This window comes from Nyctibius grandis, chromosome 19, assembly GCF_013368605.1.
Source record: "Nyctibius grandis isolate bNycGra1 chromosome 19, bNycGra1.pri, whole genome shotgun sequence".
Classification (NCBI taxonomy): domain Eukaryota; kingdom Metazoa; phylum Chordata; class Aves; order Nyctibiiformes; family Nyctibiidae; genus Nyctibius; species Nyctibius grandis.
This window is the reverse complement of record NC_090676.1, coordinates 5358767-5381325: the sequence shown is the minus strand read 5'-3', so window position 1 is coordinate 5381325 and position 22559 is coordinate 5358767. Positions and strand designations below refer to the sequence as shown.

The 22559-nt window shown below is 39.3% G+C and overlaps 2 protein-coding genes across 6 annotated transcripts in view; one reads left to right on the top strand and one right to left on the bottom strand.

The window, feature by feature from the left end:
• The window catches only part of LOC137672279 (serine/threonine-protein phosphatase 4 regulatory subunit 1-like), a 51937-nt gene extending 45273 nt beyond the window's left edge, over positions 1–6664 (bottom strand). For 4 of the 5 annotated variants that reach the window (XR_011049557.1, XR_011049558.1, XR_011049559.1 and 1 more), the window contains exons 1-2: positions 6094–6664; positions 5929–5973 (exon numbers count right to left, since the gene is read on the bottom strand). Coding sequence is in view for 2 of the 5 variants with exons in the window: in XM_068416397.1 (XP_068272498.1) it covers positions 5929–5973; positions 6094–6100 (52 nt within the window). In the remaining 3 variants the exon portion in view is untranslated. The remainder of the gene's footprint in view (positions 1–5928; positions 5974–6093) is intronic. The other variant, XM_068416398.1, reaches the window with a different exon arrangement.
• On the top strand, positions 6169–22348 carry RAB22A (RAB22A, member RAS oncogene family). The gene is made up of 7 exons (XM_068416399.1): positions 6169–6541; positions 8413–8492; positions 13133–13214; positions 17305–17376; positions 17484–17590; positions 19439–19548; positions 20942–22348. Exons 1-7 carry the CDS (start codon positions 6506–6508, stop codon positions 21037–21039), a joined length of 585 nt encoding a protein of 194 aa, XP_068272500.1. The 5' UTR covers positions 6169–6505; the 3' UTR covers positions 21040–22348.
• The last annotated feature ends 211 nt before the right edge of the window (positions 22349–22559 follow it).

Sequence of the window (22559 nt, the reverse complement as noted above, 5' to 3'; positions counted from 1 at the left end):
TGCATTTGCAGCTTGAGATTTTTAACCAAATATTACCATACTTTTAAAATTTGCCCCACCAAGTCTTACAGTCACCTAACCCAGTAACATGCACATGATTACAGATTACAGGCAAAAAAGTAAGACTGTGAAGAGAAGGAATAAACTTTGGGATAACTTCGCTGCCTTTTTTTTCTTTTTTAATCCTTCATCCTTAAAACAAAGGCAGTGAAATAACCTGGCTGCAGCACAAATTTTCTCATTTCAGCAATGGATACAGGAACACACAGAGCAACCAAATCCACAGAAAGAGTTGCACTAAAGTAGCTGATATTCCTGCTCTGGGTTTACAACTTTCCCAACCAAGCGCTCCTAGAATCATGCACGCTTTGTTCACATAAATCATACAGCAACTGTGATCATACTTAACTACATGGAAATTGAGCCAATACTGCTTCTCACATGCAAGTAGTAGTCTCTCAAACCAGCATATGTGCTGAGAGTGACATCCACTGAAGACAAGAAGCCAGTTTCTGACTTGGCAGACCCAGTATTAGGTATTTAAATCAGTAAAGAAAGCACAGAACTGGTAATAACTTGAAGGCACAATGACAAGTCAAATAGGCACTATTTGAAACGGTGCCTACAAGACTCTAATCTGGGCACTCCAGGTTATGCTTCAACAGGCAGAGAACTTACATGGTGCCTCCATATTAAAAAACAGCAAACCAGGACTAGTTTCATTTATAGCACCGGTTCCCCCTGTTTGTCAAATGGGAAGAACAGGAATACCCTCTCCCACTGACACACTTTGAAGATTAAGAAATGCATATATAAAGTAGCATATAATCCCTCTCTTCAGTATTCTGGTTTAATAAAAAAAAACCAATACAGTCCTTCCCAATATGTCATCCCAATCAGTACAAAGCTTTTGCACATCTTAAAGGAAAGTCCGTATAATTTCATAATGCACTCTGAAACTGCCAGTGGGTTAAATTATGTGTATATATAATTCCACAATCTCCGACATAATAATTTCTTCATGATTAAAGTGGCTGTACCTTAATCAGGATAATTAAGCTTCAGCTCTACCCTCACTCTTACTTTACCAGTTTTATACTCCAAACACTCTTCCCTAAATAATCTCTTAATCTGAGACCCAGCACAATGAACTTTGGCTCTAAACTACATTAATACCCATTATAAATCAAGTTTTATATTAAAAAGTCCTCTGTTACTGAGAGGTACCAAGCCTCAGTTTTTTTCTTACAGAAGAATTCCTATTTCACATAAAACTCTGCTTTCCAATTATTTAACACGAGCCAAAACACTCTCAGAAATACAGCTCATTTAAAGAGGAAATCATCTGAACATACTTGGAGCAAAACGTTATACCTAGGTCTTCAGGGGAAAAAAAAAAAAAGCAGATTGGTTCAGGAAAGCACACAGTCTCCAAGGAACCCAGCTGAATTAAACTACTAGAGCAATTCTGAATTCTGCAATTTTTGCTGACAAGATGCTCTGATCAACAAGTTCAATGGAATTCAAACAGAAGAAAACTGTGGGATTAGAATAAATGTTCACATTTCCAATGTATACACAGCTACTACAAAGTAAACCCACTGCTACATGACAGAAACATATGCTTATTATTCATGGATTTTTATGACGACTATGTATTGTACTGACACCCTGATTTCTATTCTACTGGTCATTATTATTTCTAGTGTCTGCTCTTTATATAAGTTCTGTCAGGTTCAAAACATCTATCTGCACAAGTGTATATAATTTACATTGCACAGATCTGTCTGGGACTGATCTGCCCACATGCTCTAGGGCCAGCTTTCCTACCACGTACAGTATCTGAAGAGGCAGCATCCAGTATTTACTGCTTCAAAAGAAACCTACTGTATCACCCAACGCTCACAGGAAGTTATACAGCGTATGGAGGATTGCGGGTTTCCTTTCTGAGGTTGCAACAAACTCTCCATATCCAAACCCAACTGTGACCATCCTTATATCTATGTGATTATAATATATGATTTTAAAATCCACATAGATCGGACACTCTTTCACTAGATAATTTTTGAGGCTAGCCACCTGTTATACAAAGAAAGATTTATTAGGGATTAAAAAAAAAAAAATCAATATACTTGCCATTAACTTCATCTAGTGCCCACTTGTTCAATTAAGAAACTGTTTAAAAATTAAGACTCTCATCAGTTCCCTTCAAATATTTCAGAATTCCCACCAATTCAAATGACAATGAAGCAAATCTCATTTCTAAGCTTGACTACAATACTACACCTGGGACTAATTTTGTATACATGATGAATATACTTGATTTTACTACTTGGAGTAGTTCTATTAGTCATTTAAATTAGCTAAGCACACACCAGTGCTTCTAGGACCAGAGGGAAAACAGAGCAAACTACTTATGCTCTGGATCAAGAGAGTTAAATACCTGAAATTTTTTCCACACACTCAGTACACACAAGGAATAGTCATGGCAGAATCCATTGTGTCTTCTCTCAAGAATTTTACTTTTCTGTTTTCCATAAAATAAGAAACCATAGGTACTTATAAGTTTCAGGATACACCAGAGTACTAGAAAGTAAATTACAGAAAAACAATGAACTATTATTTCTTATCTAATGTTCTTTTATAGGTGAATCAAACATTCAGTATTTTTCCCTCTAGCAATATCAAACAAGCAAGCTTGAAAACTGTCCACCTATGAACAAGTGACAGTATTCACAGCTGAACTGGAGTTCACCCATGCCTTCGTCTGAGCCAGACTCAAAAGCTGCTTAGAGCTTGTAATAAACAGCACAGGGTCACAGGATTTAACTATGCAACTCAACATCATTAGCTAGTATCACTATCCCCTTTTGCTAGTACAAAACAGTAAATACTAGTGCAGTATCTTCACGAGCTCAAGGAGGTCATTTTCCTTCCTGTTTTTAGGAGGAAAAACAACTTTTAAAATACATTTTCTTTATTGTCTAAAGGGCATAATTAAACTAATTATTTTTCCAGATGATCCAATATCTCACCTTACAAAAAAAACAAGTTTCAAATTGTACTCAATGAATTTTGGTAGATTTTACTACAGCTTTTCCCCAAATTCAAAGGAATCCCCCAGTCTCTCCATTTGTTTCAATGGAACTGATCTTCAATGTGCAAAACACCATTTCATCAATTTAGTTAAGAAAGTAAAAACCCAGTTCCAGTGATTTATTTCACTGAGATTTTCCTAAAATACATCATGAACTCTTTGCTAGACTAGTCATTGGGTTAGCACAATATCGCAGTCTAGATGGCACGTCTGAACTCGGCTGTAACACAAACAGAATACAGCTTTCAATGCCATAATTATAACTGCATTGTCAAATTAACTTAATCAAATAATATTTTAAAATAATAAAATAAGATTTCAATAATGCTCTAAAATGCACATCCCTTTATTTACACGCTTATCCTGAAACTGATCATTTCTTTTACACAAATTTTAAGTGACCCATATGAAAAGCTTATTAATTACTCCTTGTGGCAAAACTTCCTTTATCTGAACATTTTTATTAACTTCATGTCTCAAACTAGAGTTTTGCCTACAAGCATCAAACTTCTTAATCCACTTACCAGACAAACCTGTTACTCACAGTCTCAGCAGAACAGCCAAAGACCGAACAGTAATGCAGAACGAACACCTAACTCCTAGTGATGGTCACCCCTGGTTCAAGGCCAAGGCCCACAACAGAACACTACAGGAAGTTTGCATTTATTTCCGCTGCTCGCACTTTACACACTCAGCAAACTGAACTCAAATTTAACACACTACTATTGGGTTTTTTTCTTACTACAGAGGAGAAAATTGTAAAGGGAACTAAGAGCAATTAAGAAAGACCCAATGAATTCAAACAGCTAAGCATTCATTAGCACTATCAAGGGGTTTGTTTGGTTTTGATTTTTAAAATTGGGGCAGAGAGAAAAAGATATTTTCAACTCAATGAGGTACTACTTCAAAATAAGGTACTACAGCAACAACTGCTGCAGTTTTTCTGCTAGAGGAACTCACTGCAAAATAGTATTTAAATCAGCATAAGCACATTGAAATATATCAGCTCATTTCTTCTCGCTTAAATCCTGTTCAACACCTACATGCTTTTTGTCATCTAAGGTGATGACTTCTTACAAACATTTTACATTTACTTACTGCAGCAAGAAATAATCTTTAGTACCTTTTTAAAGCAACTTTACAGCGCTATCAAAATTTTAAATTCATATATATTAAATACATGTATTTCAAGTACTATCCTCCACATCTATCGCATTTTTTTAAGATTTCTAGCTTTTCAAATGCATAACTATATTAAGGAAGGATGCTTTTTAGCATACAGTTTTACATTCATTCTTTAAAACTCACACCATTACAGTTTATCTGTATAAGAGAAACACTAAAGATATTTTGCATTACACAAAAATACGAACATAAAACAAACCAAGAACTCTTACATACACAATTAATCTCACCATTTATACATCATAAAAGATCCCAAACTTTTCATTCTAACACTTAACCAAAATACAAACGACACACCATTTTTTTCTTTGCTACTTACTAGTAAAATGCAGAAACCTCAAAGACTGAGAGCAACATCTAAGAGCAGCAGCTAACAAAATCCCACACATCGACCTCCCACCCACAGAGGCGACATCCCTGCACATCTTTCCATTGGAACACTTTAGATCTCACTTGTACTCTAAAATTTCCCCTGGTGTTCCCAAAGACCATCTTCTTCCTAAATTAGCTTATTCATTTTAGATGGGGGGGTGGTGGAAATCCATCTGTTACACATTTTCAAGTACTATTAAATAATAATGGTCTTGTGGTAAACAAATAAAGAGTTTGTTTTCATTTTTTTAATGGAAAAGTCAGTCCAGCACCCAAAACATCAGTGAAACCACTCCACATACACAGCCGCTTCCTACAGCAATACAAGTTTGTACAATTATTGGTCAAAGATTTATCTCCTTAAGTAACACCTCTTACCAAGCTGTCTGATAGGTGTTCAGCTCTAATCCTGTAACACAACCCTGCACTCAAACAGCTTGAGGTGGAGCTGTTACCTGGTCTAGGACCCACGCCACGGTATTTAACCTAAAACCACTGGCTTGCATTAGCCAAGTGGAGCACACAGCGGTTTTTCTTTCATTCCCGCTGCCGAGGTGCACCCCATCCCGCTGAGCGCCTGTGCCGCAGGAACAGCGAAACACACGGCGTCCTTAGCAGCCTCCACAGCGTTTAGAACTCTCACCGGCAGCTGGGAAACCCCTCGGCTACTCTAGGCCAATTTCCACCGACACCACCAGCGGAGCTAATCCCCTAAACCACCGCCGGCCGGGCCCGCTCTCCTGTCCCAGCGATTCACCGCGGGCCATTGTTGGAGGTGCTGTTTACACTGAATCCAACAGCGCAGCGGCCATTGGAAACAGCGAGGGTGGTCTCTCGAAAGGCCGGTTTCCACACACCGCCCCGGGCCTGCCTCCCTCCCGCCCGCGGGTCCCCCTTCCCCGGCGGGACGGCGGCTGCCCCCCCAGAACCCCGCTTCAAGAGGCTGCCCGTCCTTCGACGGCCCAACCCGTCAGCCAGCACTTAAGGGCTTGTGAAAGGCGCCAGGTGAGGCTCGGGCCCACAGCTGAGGGAGGGAGCGCGCCCGCTTCCCCTGTCAGCCCCGCGCTCCTGCTGACACACAAATACACTCTTAATTCGTGAGCCCTAACGCCCTATAAACCTTCCCCTACCAGTACGAACAGCCTCAAAATCCTCCCTTCACTTCAACCTGGATAAACACGGGGAGAGGGAAAGAGGGCGACAGAAGGACCCCGGGGTGAGAGAGCAGGGGAGGGCCTAAATAGGGAACAGAAAAATAAAAAACAGTTACTCACAATCATCTAAGTCATCCTGCAAATCCACAAAATACAAAGGGATCCCTACAAACAAAAACAAAAGAGAGATACCGGGGGGTTGGTTTCGGAGGGCTGCAGCGAGGACGGCGGCAGCCCCAGGAGAGCCGCCCCAGCAGCCCCCGCCCGCCCGCCGGCCCCACTTACCGGCCATCTTGGAATGGACATGGGCGAGGAGGAGGAGGGAGCGGGAGGGCAAAGGGAGGAGCCGCCAGTACTTCCTGCCCCCGGGTCAGCCCCCGCGCAGACGAAACGCCACCAGTTTAATAAGCAGCCGCCGCCGGGGGGGCGAATCGCCCCTTAGCAGCCGCCGTCGCCTCCTGAGAGGGAAGAAAACCGCGGCGGCGGCGGGCGGGGGGTGTAGTCAGGTGACTCCGGTGGGCCGCCCAAGATGGCGGCGCGTCCGCGGAGCCTGAGGAGGAAGGTTTACTGGTAACCACGGCGTGGGGGAGGCGGGGGGCTGCCCCCGCAGGCCTTGGGTCTACGCGTGCCTCGGGAAAGGCTATGATCGTTCTGGGCTGCATCTCAGGCGCTCGTTAAAGGCGCAGCGTGTCCGGCCATGGCTCTGAGGGAGCTGAAAGTTTGCCTTCTGGGGGTAAGTGCTCCGCGGCCGGCTCTCTGCGGGGCCCCGGCGCGGGCCGGGGGCGGCGGGAGGGAGGGCGCCTGCTGAGGGGTTGGCTTGAGCGGCTCTCTCTGGTGGTGGAGAGCCTCTGTGCAAGCCCCGGAGAGGCTTGGAGCGAGGGGTCCTCTCCCCGGGCGAAGGGCGGGCCTCACCCCCGCCGCAGCTGCCGGCGCTCCCCGGCTGTCTGGCCCCGTCCCCCTGACGAGACCGGGCGCCGGAAGGACCTTCCCCTCCACGGGGGGAGGCGTTTTCCAGAGGTAAATAGCGCGCCTTTCTTTTTCGGTGTTTTCCTTTAAAAGAAGAAAAGAGGGGAAGCACGAACATCCAGTGTATGTTTCCCTCTTCCTCGCGAGCTGTTTCGGGCTTGGAGTTCCCAAAATAAGTAAATAAAAGCACCTGATATCAAACTCGAGGGGGAGGGGCCTGAACTTTTTTTTTTAAACAACAGATGTAGGCTTGAAAGTGCTCAAAGTGTTGCAGGTGGTGGAAGAAGGAGACATCAAGCAAACCGAAGTACAAGTTTGAAGAAATCAAGGCTATAAAGCTGTGTGTTGACTTGGTTTGGTCTGAGGGCTTCATCGGAGAGCCTCAGGTTGAGTAGGTGGAGTTGTCTCCACCTGTATCTGAATCCTGTGTTGTACAGAGTATGACTGACAGAATTGTTTTCTGCTTCTAAATGCCCTTCAGAGGGAAAATTACGTGTTTCTGTGCTCTTCATGTTATGAAGGCATTTGGGGTAACTACTAGCTACTGTTTGTGCTCAGCCGACCTGAGAAACCTTTCATCATGTAAGAAAAGGAGAATAAGCACCCAGGAAAGGTGGTCCTTGAACTCCTGGAGCCAAGAACTGCATCTATGTTTCTCTTTTTAAGATTTGCTCTGCCTATTAAGACTGCAAACATTATAAAAGAGACAACTGAGATAATATGCTTTTCCTTGAGAGTAAAACAGCTTGAAAAGATAAATGCAAGCCTACGTACTGTATCCAAATTTACTGCAGTATTCAGAAGATTCAAGAAAATGCATGAATGGCGTAAAACTTGATTTTTAATGAAGCAGTTTCTCAGTTTTTTCTTCCTTAATATCTTAATGACTGGAGATGTAAAGCAAAAAGTTTGTCTTCATCTGTCTTAGTTAAATGACCATTTAAAGTGTCCAGCTGCTATTGAGAACAGTTTTACTGCTAATAGTTTGTTGAGTTATTTCACTCTTAAATACGCCTTCTTTGTATCTTTTTTAACTGTGGAGTCAGTAGTGCAAATACATGCATGACCCAGAATTTTCATGTTATGTTTCCTCTTTTACCATTTATAGTTCTGTAGAGTTGCATTAGAAACATGTTGCAGGTGTGTCACAGAAGAAATTTCAAGTCTTTCATTAAGCAGGGTGGGACAGCATTAGTCAGAGGTTGAAATGCCTGTGTCACACTTGTATAATTTAATGTGCTCCATTGGCTTACAAACATGGAATACCATACTCAATTGCTGTATATTTTACTAAAAGTGGTAGACGGTCTTTCCCTACTCCTATGCAAATGCAATTTGTGCATAGCTTTGGGAAAAAAAAAAGTATGAATAAATGATAAGTGTGAATGCAGATTTTTATAGTCCTTCATAAAAACATCTTAAGAATTGTGTTTAGAAAACTGTAGCTTATCAGAGACCTTTAATTTTTCTCCTAAATGAATATAATGCCTGAAGTATTTCAGAATCTAACTTCTCTGAGATTCTCTGCAGGAATGTGTTATTCATGCACAGTGCATTGCAAGTTTTGAGGAGAAAAAGAATCATCTGTTTATAGTCACTAATGTCTCTTTCAACTGTTTCTGTTCTTTTTTTTTTAAGGACACTGGTGTGGGCAAATCAAGTATCGTGTGGAGATTTGTAGAAGATAGTTTTGATCCCAACATCAACCCAACAATAGGGTAAGAAACTAAATAAAGTAAATGTGACTTACTCAAGAATAAAACCAAATTGTATGAATATATATTTGTACCTCCTGAATAGATCACTTGAGGATTCTCTGTGTGTGGCAGCTAGATGTGGTAATAAATGTGACTGCAGCCTTAATTAGCTCATGAGTTACCTTAGGAAATGTAGGAGTGTATTTGGCACTCCTGCAGCTTCCATTTTTATGTGTAAGATCTGGACCCATTTTGTATTGTTAATCTAAGCTAACAAAATCCTGCTGGGAGTCCTGGGTTATGAATAAATTACACTATAGTTGCTTCTGTTGAGGGAACAACATGCTTTTCTCATGCACTATTCTTAAATTTCAACGTCTATTATGCAACTACATGATAATTTTTAAGGCTTTTTTTTTTTTGAGTCAACTACAAAAACAAGTCTTCTAGGTTTTTGAAGGTAGTTAATACTAATTCAGGTTGTAGTTCTCTTCATGAATTAGTTCAAATGTTGTACATCTATATGCAATACACACACTCATAAGTAAATAATGAAATTGTTAATGCAATTGGTCTCACCTCAGAGTAGCGATATTACTGAGCTCAAATCTTCCAGTGGATAGAAGGAAGGGTGAGCATCAGGAATTCTTGGAGTGGTTAGATCTTTTTATTTCTTTTGCCATCTTTTTTGTTTTGCAAGTGTCTTATGGGCTGTTTTGCTCAGAAGTAATTCCTCACTTACAGGAGGACGTGACTTCACTTGCTGCTGAGAATTGTGTGTGGGGGATGTCAATGCAACTTCCTGTCTCAGGTGTCGCACAGGCTCTACTAAGGCTGTACTACAGCTTTGACCAGAAAAGATCCTGCTGATAAAGATCAGCTGTGCCTCATCCTGTCCTTCTAAAAAAATGTGGTTCCCATGATGTCTGTCTCTCTTCCCCCTTTACATCCCCCACCTCTTTTTTTTTTGAGTGTAAATACATGTAGAAGTTCTTTTTTTGGAGGACCATGAAACTGATGTGTATATAGTCATCATATTGCTGTTTGCCTAAGCAGGGCAGCAGGCTGTCTTAACATTTAAGTTCAGGTTGTATAGAAAGTTCAGACCTGCTGCCCACAGTGATATCAACTGCAAGCAAAACTTCTTCAGGTGGATGCTGTTGAAAGATCCGGTTGTTTACCTGAGGTGTTTTGAAAATTGGTTTTAAAAACAGAGTCTGTTACATAGTTGGCTAATATGGATGGTGTCTACAGTGGCCCAAAGTCAGCCATTGTGTTCATGCATGCAGTTCCTGGGGGTGGGGGAGGAAGAGATTAAAGTCTGCTTAACTAGTAGGTGACCAGGTATGGTAACACAGACTTAGGTTTGGCAAATGTGAAAGGTGCCTGTTTATTTGGCTGGGATGTTCTGTTCTGTAGTTAGGCATACGTCACCACGCAGCTAGGCTACATGTGTTGAACATTTGAGTAACCCAGTATGGAATTTGCATCATGTCTCCAGTCACATGTGAACTGCAGCCTCCTCACGTCTGCTTTCAGATTCTAAATTCTAAAATACGGTGCTTGGTGGCTTTAGCGTCTGCATGTCTGCAAGACTGTCTAAAGCTGTAGAGCAAAGATTGTAATCTGTGGTGCTTCTATCCTGGCAAAGTAGAATTTTATATAATCTGGAGAAAACTCAGGAGAGGGTTTTGTGGTGGTTTTTCTTTTTCATTACTCCCAGGGAAGGGCTGAGACTGCTTGTTGTCTTCCCTCCAAAGTCAGTTTCTTTTAATCTGGTAGTTTTCTGACTGTGTGGGGTGGGGGTTGATTTTTGTTTCTTTTTTTTTGGTCCTTCCTCCAATGTACTATCTATCTGTATAAAGGCAGGAACCCAAAGAGATCACACGGACATGTCTTCCCAGGGGAATGTCTGTGACAGATACTGTGTAGTAACTTAAGGTGCTGTTAGAAGGTGTTAGCCATTGTGGCAATGAGGCTAATGCGTAGAATAGAGTTTGTCTTCATGGGTTTAATGACAGTACTGGGATGAGTATACATTCTTGACGTGACAGACTAAAAAGCTATATCTTTTAGGACTCTCAACTGAATCAATAATTGGTCTGAGGACTTGGTATCTTGGTATTTTGCTATAGTAGTGTAAATAAATCAAAACTTGCCCAAATGCAGGGATTGTGTGAAGCTCCAATAAGATACAGTCCCAAAGTTTTAAGCAAATTAATTTGGAGACTTTTTCTAGACCTTGTTTTTATTTCCCAATTGAGACTTGGAGGTGGAACGAACAAAGTAAGGATTAGAGAGCAAGTTTTAGATCATCTTACAAAACTAAAGCTGAGAAAGTTTCTATGTCTACTCCTGTGTTTTTGAGTTTGTGAGATACTATCTTATGTTTCCTGTCCTGTTTCCATTCCTCTTAGAATTATCTGAGCAATCATACTTTGTTGTCATTAATGTTCATCGTTCAAGTTCAAATATGGGCAGCTGTAGAAACCTTGTCAGAATTCTGCAGTGTTTTCTTTTCAGGATGCTGAGGACACATTCTGCTTTGCCTGACCAGCATATATCTCTAGGTACTACAGAATACCTGGTCTTTCATTATAGCATCAAAAAGAAATTATGAATGAGTATAAAACTACTTTCATGTGCATCTTGTTCATGTAGTTATAGTGCTTACTTGGCTGGGAGAAGCAGCTAGGAAATTTAGTAGGGATAATGCCTATTTTCTTACTAGAAGTTGTCAAGGATAGCTTCATTGAGGATAGCTCTGGTTTGGAGGCTTTTGTTGACCCGAAAGTGGTTTCTTTGAGCTGTTTGTTTTTGTTTTTGTTTTTTTTTGACATGTGTCACAATGAAAGCTTCCACTTGTCGAAGAATTTCAAGTAGCATTTAACCTCTATTGTCAGCTACTGTTTGGGATGTTTAGTTGTGATGCGAATTAGAGCAATACAGCTGTTCAGTTCAAATTGACTGTACAGGAATGTTTTGGTTTATAGAACCAAGTAAGAGAACTTTTCAGTGAGAATTTATGATTTGGGAAATCATTTCCATGTTGGCCAGAGAATTCAGAATTAATGCTTAATTTGCAGCAGTCTTAACGAAGTGAAAGTCTTTGCTGTGCTTTACAACAGATACTCCTGTCACTGTATGTTCCGTTGCTCATTGCTAAAATACGGAATCTAGTTAACTGTGTTGAAATGCATTGCAATTAGACACTTTCTTTTTAGGGATGCTGCAACCTTATATTTGGCTTCTTAAAAGAGTAATCAGCTTTGGAGATTGATGTACCATTTGGCAAACCATCTGAGCTTGAGAAGGTTACCTCTTAACAGGGGAAAGCATTGTGTAATTGCTCCCATTCTTTATTTTAAATGTAAATAGGTGTTTTGACCTCCTATTCCATTGAAACATGTCCAAAGACTCCAGCTGTATTAATTACAAAAGTGTCATGGACATCATTAAAATCTATGCCCTCATGGTACTAAAGATCCAAGATAAACTGAAGTTCAGAGTTTTGGACTCTGGTATTTAATGTTATTGAACATGCTGAAAGACTCTTGCTGTCTGGCTCTGACTCTACAGCAAGCTTAGTGTACTGTAAGAAGCTCCAGTACTGGTCACCTCCAGGATCCTATCCTGCATCCTGTCCAAAACTGACAGTAGAACAAGTTTGAAAGTCTGCACGATTTTCAAGTGACAGGAATTAAGCATACAAAAGGTGTTCAAGACCAGAACATAGGATCTCTCATGCTTAAAGTAATTATGGCACCTATAGTTCCTATTCTACAAGGATTTGAATTCGGTGTGTGGCATTTCTAGTAAAAAATGTGCCTACAGGTAACAGAGATAGCAAAGAACTCCCTCTTGTAAAAGATTAGGTCTCTGAATTCCTGTTCGTGTGGGAAATACACTGATTGATGTAAAGCAGGTCAAGTAAAGCCCAAAAGTACTCTACAATATTTTGCAATATTTTACTGTAAAGCATCTAGAAGTTGGGGGGGTGCAGCTGGAGCATAGGAAGAGAGGTTTTTTGTTTGTCTTCTGGAAGTGCAAGAGCCTCTGCAGACTGAAGTATATAATGACAGGCAGGATTTGGGAGCTATACAGAGTGCAGACAAAAAGGAAGTTACTCTTTGTTGATTTCTCTGTCCTCTTAACACCTACCAGCAGTGATATGAATCTCCCATATTTTACTCCCGAGTATGGACTTCCCAGCATTTATCTGAATGTTAGTACAGAGAGAAAAAGCTGGTACAAAGAGGAAGGATTTGATCTCTTTCCCTCCGGAAGCTTCTGTTATACACTCAAGTGATTTGCTATCATGATTCCTCCATTGAGGAAGAATGTTGTTAAAAAGGCTGACCTTTCTGATTTTTTTGGTCATACCTCCTTTACTTTTATCAAAAGCTTATGAACAATAAAAGCTTATAATTTGCATTCATGTTCCTTCTCTTTTGTTAGTTGAATTTCATCCTGTGAAAGGAAATTTCATCTTCTGAGGCCCTTTGCCTCATTAATTTCAGCCTTTACACATGAAAATCTTAATCAGTTTGGGAGGGGGGAAGCACTTTTATTGGAGTATAAACCTTTTTAAAAGTTCGTAGTGGTAATGTTCTAAGAACGTATTATATTCTGAAAAGCATAAGCTGTAATTTTTTTTCCAGAGCCTCGTTTATGACCAAGACTGTACAGTATCAAAATGAGCTGCATAAATTCCTAATTTGGGATACAGCTGGACAGGAGCGGGTAAGTGGAATCAGTATTTGTGGTGATGGTTCTGGCTAGAGTTTGGGTTGTTTTTCAACCCTGTCCCTGAAAGTCACAATGTGATTGGGTTTTAGGAACATCTGTTAGAATGTTTGTTTCTGTACAGGTTTCTATCAAGATACGGGTGCTGTAAATATGTTTTTATTTTTCATTGTTATCATGGTTAAAGTACAAAGTTAAGGATGACTACCTAAGAGGAGCTTATAAAACACAGGACTGGGTTTAGATTCACTGAGAGTGGCATTTCAACAGAAAACAAGGCAAGGGGGGAAGCCGGCAGCTGCCTATAGTACCATTTCTGGTTGATTTTAAACATTCAACTGCAGCTAGTGCAACTGGTAACATGAGAATCAAAGTGAAATGAATAATCATGTTTCATAGTACAAGTAAGGCCCTGATTCTGGAAGAATATACAACTGCTGACGCATTCTGTTAGCTTCAGTGTTAGAGTTGTTAATGTGAGTAGGATGTGGGTTTAGGCTTTCAAAAGCAGCGTGTCAGGCAATGTTTTTGGGTGATAACTGATCTTTTATTATTTTGTAAAGTTTTACTTCTCAAATCTGATAGTGTTAGATGCTATGTCAAGAAACCTATTTTGAAATTTAAATTTTAATTTAGCAGCTTGGGGTTTTGATCTCTGCAGCATGCATAGTTCTGAGGGGAGGCAACAAAAGCTTTCAAGAAAATGACTAGTCAAATGAAATCACAATTAATTTGCATGATTTTTACTTAGAATTTAAAAGGAAAACTTTGCTTGCTAGTTACCTTTATGGATTACTAGTAACAGTGGTAGAAATTATAGTAGCTGTATTAACAGTGCTTGTTCTTGCAGTTTCTTGACTGTTAACTACTGGCAACTGTCAGTTACTCATGATGAGTTTATTTAGGATGTGAGCTAACTGTAACAAAGGTAGACACCAGAGATGTCCCCAGTAAAAGTCAGTTTGATCGGGTTGGGTAATTACTTTATGATAACAACTGGCTAAATGCAGCTGTACTATTTTTCAAGATTGGCTCAAGAAACAGTATGCCTGTTTTAGGGCTCAGAGAGCCCAAGTGAAAAAAACAAAACAAAACAAACCACCAAAACAAAACAAAAAACCCCTACCACCACCAAGAAAAACAAAAACCCACAAACTTGTAAAGGCTCAGTCATCCTTGTGCAGAGTCACTTGAGCTTCTGGAGTACTGATGGAACTGACATGCTAGCTTTTTAGCTTGATAACAGCCTTGATGGCTAGAAAGTAACTCAAATATATTTGTATTGCATTTCAGTGCTCTAGATTTTGAATGACAATTTATTTCCTTCCAGCAGCACCATATAAAGCAAACTTATGTTGTCATGGATGTGTTGCAGGAGCATGTCCAATAGTATCCATGTTATCAGAAATACCAGAGCCGTTCCATTACTAGCAGTCAGTCAGCATTTGCTGTAAATAGCTTAAGTGAACATCCTAGCCCATTCTGAAATGTTAATGCTGGAATGTGAGTCTTCTGAGAGGTAGAGTATGAATTTTGAGAGGCTGGTACTCTTAAATGGAAAGCTTTATAAACTTGCCTGCCACAACTTGGCAGGAAACATCCATTCCATATTAGCATTCCATCCCGTTCACTTTAACTGTATTTGCAAGCAATGGGAGAACGCCCTAATTTGGATTCAGCATGCTACAATCTGAGGAAGTGTATCTGTACATGACTGGCATGTTCCTTGTCTTTCTGTTTTTAGACTATGAGTGATACCTCTAATTTTCTTCCATACAAGTTGCATGGTATCTTTATTGAAATCAAAAAAGGAAAGATGTCGTACCTGGGTTCTGACCCGAGAGCTGTGATATCTATGAAGCTTATGTTCCACACCTGAGAGGAGTCACTGTGAGGCCCCAATATATCCAAGAAACTAGTGAAATATGGGAGCTAGGATATTTACTTTGAAATGATGCCAGTATCTTCATAGATGTTTCTTTCTCCAAAACAGAACAGCACTATCACTAACTGCTTGTCACAAATGGTCTATATAACTGCCTTGCCCTGAAATGTATAGCACAGTTTTCTGGTCATGCAACACATCTGACAACGAGTTATCGAAGGGATCCCATCCCTGGTGATCTGGAATACCAAAAATGTCCACACCATTCTTGGAATGAAAATGTCTCTGCTGAGCTGTGATGTGTAATGCACAGAATTTGTAGTCCTGGCTTCTTGAGGAGCATTTGTTATTTTCCACTTCAAAAGCCCAGCAGCAAATAGTTCTACACTACACTACACTGGGCAACCCCTTGTTCTAAATGGCTTCAAGGAGTGGCTGGCTAGCTTCACTGCAAAGGTGGAAATATGCATCATTCACTTCGCATAGCTCATTTCCCTACACACACATCCCTTATTTATTCTCTCATTTCTTCTATACTGAGCAAAGTAGGAGATTCCTTATAGCAATTAGGATTTTTGCCTTCTTCCCTAACAGTTGTGATAGTTTCTCCAGATAATTACATTATGTCTTCTTAATAATTCTGTCAAAACACAAATTGGAGGCTGGAGGGCAAGCTGAAGTCTTTGGAAAAATAGCAAAAGGAAAATTCAGTGTTTCTGGTAACATCTGTTTTGTTAATGTATTTTATCTGCTGACTGCTCTTAGGTGGAAAAAAGTATCTAAGTGTTAGCAGGCAGGAAATGAGAGTAATACAAAATCAGCAAGTGAAAGTTGGTTTATTCCCAATATAAATAGTCAAATAATCAAAAAGCCAGGCTGCAACCAGTCCAAGTGGTGGTTTACCAAATATGTTTCCCTTTACATTTTAGTACTTAGGAGGAAGAGAGGTATTATGGCCCAACATGAACTGAATGCCTGCCTGTGTTTCCCTTTCCCACTACTAAATATTTTTATATTCTGAACTTTGTGTTCAAAATCCTGTTTTCAAAATAGAATTTGAGAGCCAAATTTAAATGGTCTGGAATTCTGCTTTAGAGCAAGATTTTGCAAGTACAGTTGAACTGTACTAAGCAAAAGGAAATTGGTATTTTATTAGAACCAAGTAATCCTTTATTAAAAACTGTATTCTATTTATGATTTTTACTCTGAGTAATAAGATGCGCAAAAGCTCTAAATCATATATGCTTACATCAAAGCAGTACGTGCAGTTTACTGTGTGCTTTGACTGAGAGTTTTGGTTGCTAGATTAGTTGTCTCATTCTTTTTAAATTAGCAGAATATCCCACTGTTTTTAAGAATGCTTGATTGATATTTTTCATGCAACTTAATCATGTGCTCTATCACTTTTCAGTCCTGGATTCATAACCCCTGTGCCCAGGCAAAGGTACAGGCCTGGTTTATACCCTGCAAATGCAATACCAACCAAATATGCCTGCTGTTGTAGATTTAATTCTGAAAATTACAATAAAATTACTGTAGCCTTTTACTATCCAGCGTGTTCCTTAAAGCTCTATTTGCAACTGGTCACATGGTTGTGGGCTTTTGCAGTTTTTAGTTTTAAACGTGCTTCTAACTTTTGAGTTTGGAGGAAAAAAGTGACATCCCTGAAGCCATAAATCAGATCACGAAGAAACCAACATTTCTAGCATTTGAGAGTGCCATGGCTGATTCATGGGGCTAGAGGTTGACACCAACTTCTGAACATTTCAAATCAGCAGTAATATATGCCAGTTTTCTTGAAATTACTTTTTGTCCAAAAGCATGAATGTCTTAAAGAAGAAGTGAGTTCGATTTTGACTATTTTCCCCTTGCTTGCTGGTTAAAGTTCAGCATATATCCTGCGGGTTTGTGTCTGTATATAATCTACAGTCTTTTAAATAAGGTCAAGTTTGGCTTCCTGTTTTCTGTAGTAGGTGTGCTGCTGACCCCTAAACTATTTATTGGTTGGCCTTTGTAAAACAATACTTTCATGGAAGTTTATGTACTCTACTGCACAGCCTCTCTGTAATTGTAAAGAAAAGTTTTCCACTCATGTGAGCCTTAAAGCTAGCTTTCACTTTCTTCAATGATAATAATAATAATAAGGAAATTATGGAGGTCAGTGGAAGATCAGATTCGTAATGTATGGTGTCTGTCTTTCAGTTTCGTGCTTTAGCCCCAATGTATTACAGAGGGTCAGCAGCAGCCATTATAGTGTATGACATCACAAAAGAGGTAAGAAATTTGATCTTGACCCAGCATTATGATTTCTGTTTTTTTTTTTTGTGTTGTGGGCATGTTTTGACTCTTAATTCCTTGTGGTTTTTTTTTCCCCACACCAGGAAACTTTCTCAACGTTAAAGAACTGGGTTAAAGAGCTTCGACAGCATGGACCTCCAAACATTGTTGTAGCTATTGCAGGAAATAAGTGTGATCTTAATGATGTAAGGTAAATAACCATTGACAGTTCGGAGGTTTTCACTTAAGCTCATAGTGCTAAATATTTTAAGATTTCAGAGCAGGTGAAAGGTCTAGAGCAACTTAAGCTGTTTTTTGCTAGCATTGTGGTTTCACAAGGGTTCTGAGCTGTTTCTAGTGTCAGAAGATTTGGTTAGTCTGCCCTTGGACAGTCTTGCCCACTTCCTCCCCTGTGTTGGTGTAAGTGTGTGATTGGACAGTAAATCAGGCTGTAAAATGGATCCAGATTAAAACTAACCATTTAAAAAAAAAAAGGAAAACTGATCCAAGTGTATTTGTCTTGCTCACACCATGAACACTTGCTGGCATGACAGAGGTGGGATAGTAGGGTTAGGAATGAGCAGTTTACAGGGAGACAGGATTACCTTTTCTGGTGGCAGTGCCAAGTTACACAAGCCTAAACTGCCTGTGAAACTACAGTGTAATACAAGCTGTTTACCTCACTTTATGAGAAGTACCCCTGTCAGTCTGTAGCACCTCATTTTGTTAAGGAAAACATCAAGCCTGTTGGAAAGCATTGTGTAGGTTTTTCTGACTTGCTTGTTCAGGTGCCTTTCTTCCCTGCTTAAATATTGGGGTGGAACTGGCTGTGGCTGAAATAGTTGCAGGGAGCAGGAAAAGTTCTTGAGAAACTTTATGAAGAGCCAAACTTTCAAGAAGGCATGCACTAAAAACAAAAGATACCCTTTTTTATTGATGTCCTGGTTAAATAAGCCAAAATTCAGAAAGAAGGTGTGTGCAAACTTCTTGTTTTTTAGATTTCATTGGAAAAGGTACCATAGCTGGTGTCTCAAAGGAGACAGATGGTTATGTGTTTAAAGAATCTCTACAAAGTTGATTCTTGGTGTAGTTTTACAAATTGTTAATATATAGCAGTTATCTAGTGTGCTCTAATAACTCTTGTTAGAAATAGCCTGTGTCTTGAAGGAAATATGGCATAAAATTAATTAGAAGACAAATAAGGCATACAATATTAAGTCTCACATGCTTATTTCTTGGTTCTTAGGTGGCATCATATATTATGTAAACATTGCTATTCAAGCTAAAGAGCAAATTCCTTGTACTTTAGTCAGAGGCAATATTTGAGTCTGTGCTTTTGGTATCTTAAGTCCCTTGTTACTGAAAGTAGCTTATGTTTTCTAGAAATTGTATGTAAAGTGGTACACGGTATAGTCCAGCCCTCTCCCCACCTATTGGGGTTTGTTTTTTTCACGTTGTTTAAGGAAACATACTTCAGTATCAACTTGCCTGCTTAGGGGTGCAGAATAACTTTTTCACTTCTTGGCTCTGTTGTTGTGTGCTCAGTCTAAATATGTTTGTATTTATACTTATGTCTTCATGCTTCATGTACAGTAAATGATCTGTGATCTATACTAATGATCTGTGCAGTATTGTGATATACTTGGTTTTGTAAACAGCTGTAGGATGTCCTCTGGATTAGTGGAACTAATGCTTTAGGATCTTTTCAGTACATCTAAAACTGGTCTGTGTGTGAAGAATAAAGCACGCCCTAATGATTGATTGCTGACCTGCACTTAGAGCACTCAAGAAACAAACTCCACTGTAATGTTGTCAGATGGATTAAGGCCTTGTTTAGTTTATGATTGTGCTTCAGTGATGCTCATACCCCAGCCAGGGAGACAGCATAGAATAAAGAATGAGTGTCAACTTCAGGATGAGGGAGCACTGTGATGCCAAACAGGTAAAATACAAAATACTCATTAAATGAGACACTTAAAGCTTAGTCTATCCCTTAAGATTTTGAATAATGGGCTTTTTTTTTTTCATTCACCATTTTTTCTTTGCTTTGTTTTTCCAGAGAAGTCATGGAAAAAGATGCTAAAGACTATGCAGATTCCATTCATGCAATATTTGTAGAGACAAGTGCGAAAAATGCAATAAACATTAATGAACTCTTTATAGAAATTAGTAAGTATTTAAACAGTTAATGTGCTTTCTTCTGGAAGAAGTTCAAGTAGAAATTTGATTACTGTATTAGTTTTTGTGCTATTTAGATGAGAGTATACTGACTTAAATTTGTTACAATCAGACATGAATACAAACTGCAAAATGACCTGTATACATTTTTGGTCATCTAATGACCTCTAAATATTCCATCTAGAGATCTTAAGCCTACTGTGATGCTGCTGGATAAATAGCAAGCAGGGCACTCATGTCAGAAGTCAGTGTCACCTTACTGTATCTGTCATTGAATGTTTTAATTAGTACTTCCAAAGTCATAAAAGGGAAAGGAAATGGCATGAGGAAGATCAAAACTTTTATACAGCTGAGAAAAGGAATTAAGTTCTCACTCTTAGTGTTTGTACTTAGTCTAAACCAGTGCATTTTCAAAAATACAAGAATTCGTAAATGCCAGATTACTGCGTAGGAAATAGCAACTGTTGTGTAGATTTTCCACAAGTATTTTTGTGATACCTTGGGTTGTTTTACTTAAATTGCAAATCTTTTCCATCTCATTCATGGTGGGGACAACAATGACAATTTTTTCGTGTGAATGAGAAGCAGACAGTATTCCAAAGTGAATTTCATGCAATATTATTTGCAGGATATATTTCAGGCAGCAGCACCAGTGTGCAGGTGTGTTGGCCTGTTTGTGAAAAGAGGACAAACAGCAATCCATTTGTGTGTCTGTGCACTGCAGTTTAGCTTTGAATAACTACAGAAACATTAGACTTAACAAAAAAAAAAAAAAGAGTCCTTATAAGCAGTTGAATATATTGAAGCTGATGTAAAAAGTATGTGCTATAGATTAGCTTCCTGATTTACTGACTTAATAGTTGCTCTCTAAAATTGATCTTGAATAAACTGTGGAAAAAAAAAAAATCACAAATCCTCCTCAGAAAATAATGCTCAACCAGGAATAGTCAATTTTAAAGACTGTTTAGATGACTAAAGCAGCTATCTTTACAAGCACTTCTGTGCTAAGCCTGATGCAGGTGACCTACTGTGGAAATACAGGTCAAGATGGTAGTTCTCAATGAAGATACTCCAGATGGTATTGGATTCTGCAGAGTATATTCTCTGGATGCTTTTATAGCTTAGCTCTCCAAGTCTAGATTAGCCTGAAGTGTAAATGCTGCAAAGCTAGCTTAAAACTGCCTCTGCTTTTCTTTTGTGGAACCATACCTCTCACATACATAGTATAGACTGTTAACTGCCGTCCTCTGTTACGCAGGAATGTTGGCATTAATGCCATATGACTAATTGAAGACACAGTTTTGTATACAAAACATACACTGAATGCTTAGGATTAGTTTCAAGTATCATGTTTGCTATACATTTTTTTTCTGCTTCCTTGTAGGTCGCAGAATTCCATCAACTGACACCAACCCCGCGTCTAGTGGTAAGGGCTTCAAACTCAGAAGGCAGCCATCAGTGACAAAGCGCAGCTGCTGTTGACTGATTCCTTAGAAAATCAGACTTGTTTATACAGTAGGTGGTCTGGGAAGTTAATAGTTCATGTTGCGTTTATATTATCAGTCTTAGATCTTTATCTGCTGGTGTTTGTGTACCTGAGGTCCCACAAAAATGGACCGGTTCATCTGACATCTCTACACTCGCAGAAAAGACTGCAATCGTATTGTCAGCCTGTTTACTTACAAGAAGTGTAGTATCTCTTGCATTCAAAGGGAATCCATCATCACTTTTTTGGCCTTGCTTGAAAGGAAGGTGACTATATGGATGGTAGAACTGAAATGTTTAATAGTTTTGTAATAAAGATTTTAGGGTTTTTTTGGTAAAAAGGGAAATGAGCACTTTTGTGGGACTTAGGGGTGGGAGGAGTCTGGAAGTTAGATGTAATTTCTTCCTTTTCTTCAGTGAGCCTTATTTTAAATTTAATTGTAGCTAATCCAAAGTACGATGGGACAGTTGATGTGAGGTGGCTACAGAATAAGCAACTGGAGACAAATAATACGCAAATCAGTCCATCCAGTCCCCAAATCCCATTTGCACTTTTTATTTAAAGATGATAGGCTCGGGGGGTGGGGACATGAGCAACAGATCTTAAACCACGGACAATCTTTTTTTCATGCTGACTTTAATCACTTTAAGGCAAACTGATATGCTTAGAGGTGTCTTTTTGTTCCTACAAGTTTTTTAATATTAAGATGTTGGTTGAAGAAAACCTAGTTGTAGTTCTCAGTAAATTAAGTGGTTACTGACTAAAAACAGATGCTGCCAGTGGTTCTGATAAGACCTAAAAATTTTGGGGGAAAGCTTTTAATTGCTTGGCATGTGTAAAGTGTTCATATTATATTTATGAGACCAGTGTTTAAAGTATTATAAATTATGTAAAACCAGAAAAAAAAAATGCAATCTTGTACACTCCTTCCATTCCACACCTATGGATAAACTTCTGGGGAACCTCCATCAGGGTTTTTTCCTGCATTTTAGGTATTATCACTGTGAGTTCATCCAGAGGCAGACTGAAATTCTTTCCCTTTCAATCAAATTTGAAAGGGCCAATAGAGAATACTGTTGGTGCCACATGAGGTCTGTCTGAACAAGTTTTCATCTGTGGTGCACCCAGTCTTTCCTATTTTGGGCACAAAAATACAAATAGGAAGTAACCTTAAGATGTGGTAATGTAGATCGTTACCTCTTGGTTCCTGGGCTTTTTCATCTGTGAGGGGTTTTAGCAAATCGGTGTTTAGCTTATTCTGTGTTGGTTTTCGTATGCTTTCAATTAAACTATAGGTTGACCATACCCATTTGTGCTATTTTATTTATTTTTACTTTTTGTTTCCTACCAGCACTGGTGAGAAACTATACTTTTGAAGAAAAAGAGCTTAATAGACTAGAGTATATACTAAAATACGCTGTTTAGCTTTAGTATCAAAATGAGGTCATGTTGATGACTCTTATTCTTTGTTTGTAATCTGGCTTTCTGTCATCTCAAGTATTTTCTCTGAAGGAAA

What these genes read in the sequence shown, in the direction of transcription:
- RAB22A (XM_068416399.1), top strand. Translation starts at nt 6,506, where the DNA reads ATGGCTCTGAGGGAGCTGAAAGTTTGCCTTCTGGGG. An exon ending in TGAAAGTTTGCCTTCTGGGG is followed by an intron (nt 6,542 to 8,412) that starts GTAAGTGCTCCG and finishes TTTTTTTTTAAG; the next exon opens with GACACTGGTGTGGGCAAATC. An exon ending in TGAACTCTTTATAGAAATTA is followed by an intron (nt 19,549 to 20,941) that starts GTAAGTATTTAA and finishes GCTTCCTTGTAG; the next exon opens with GTCGCAGAATTCCATCAACT.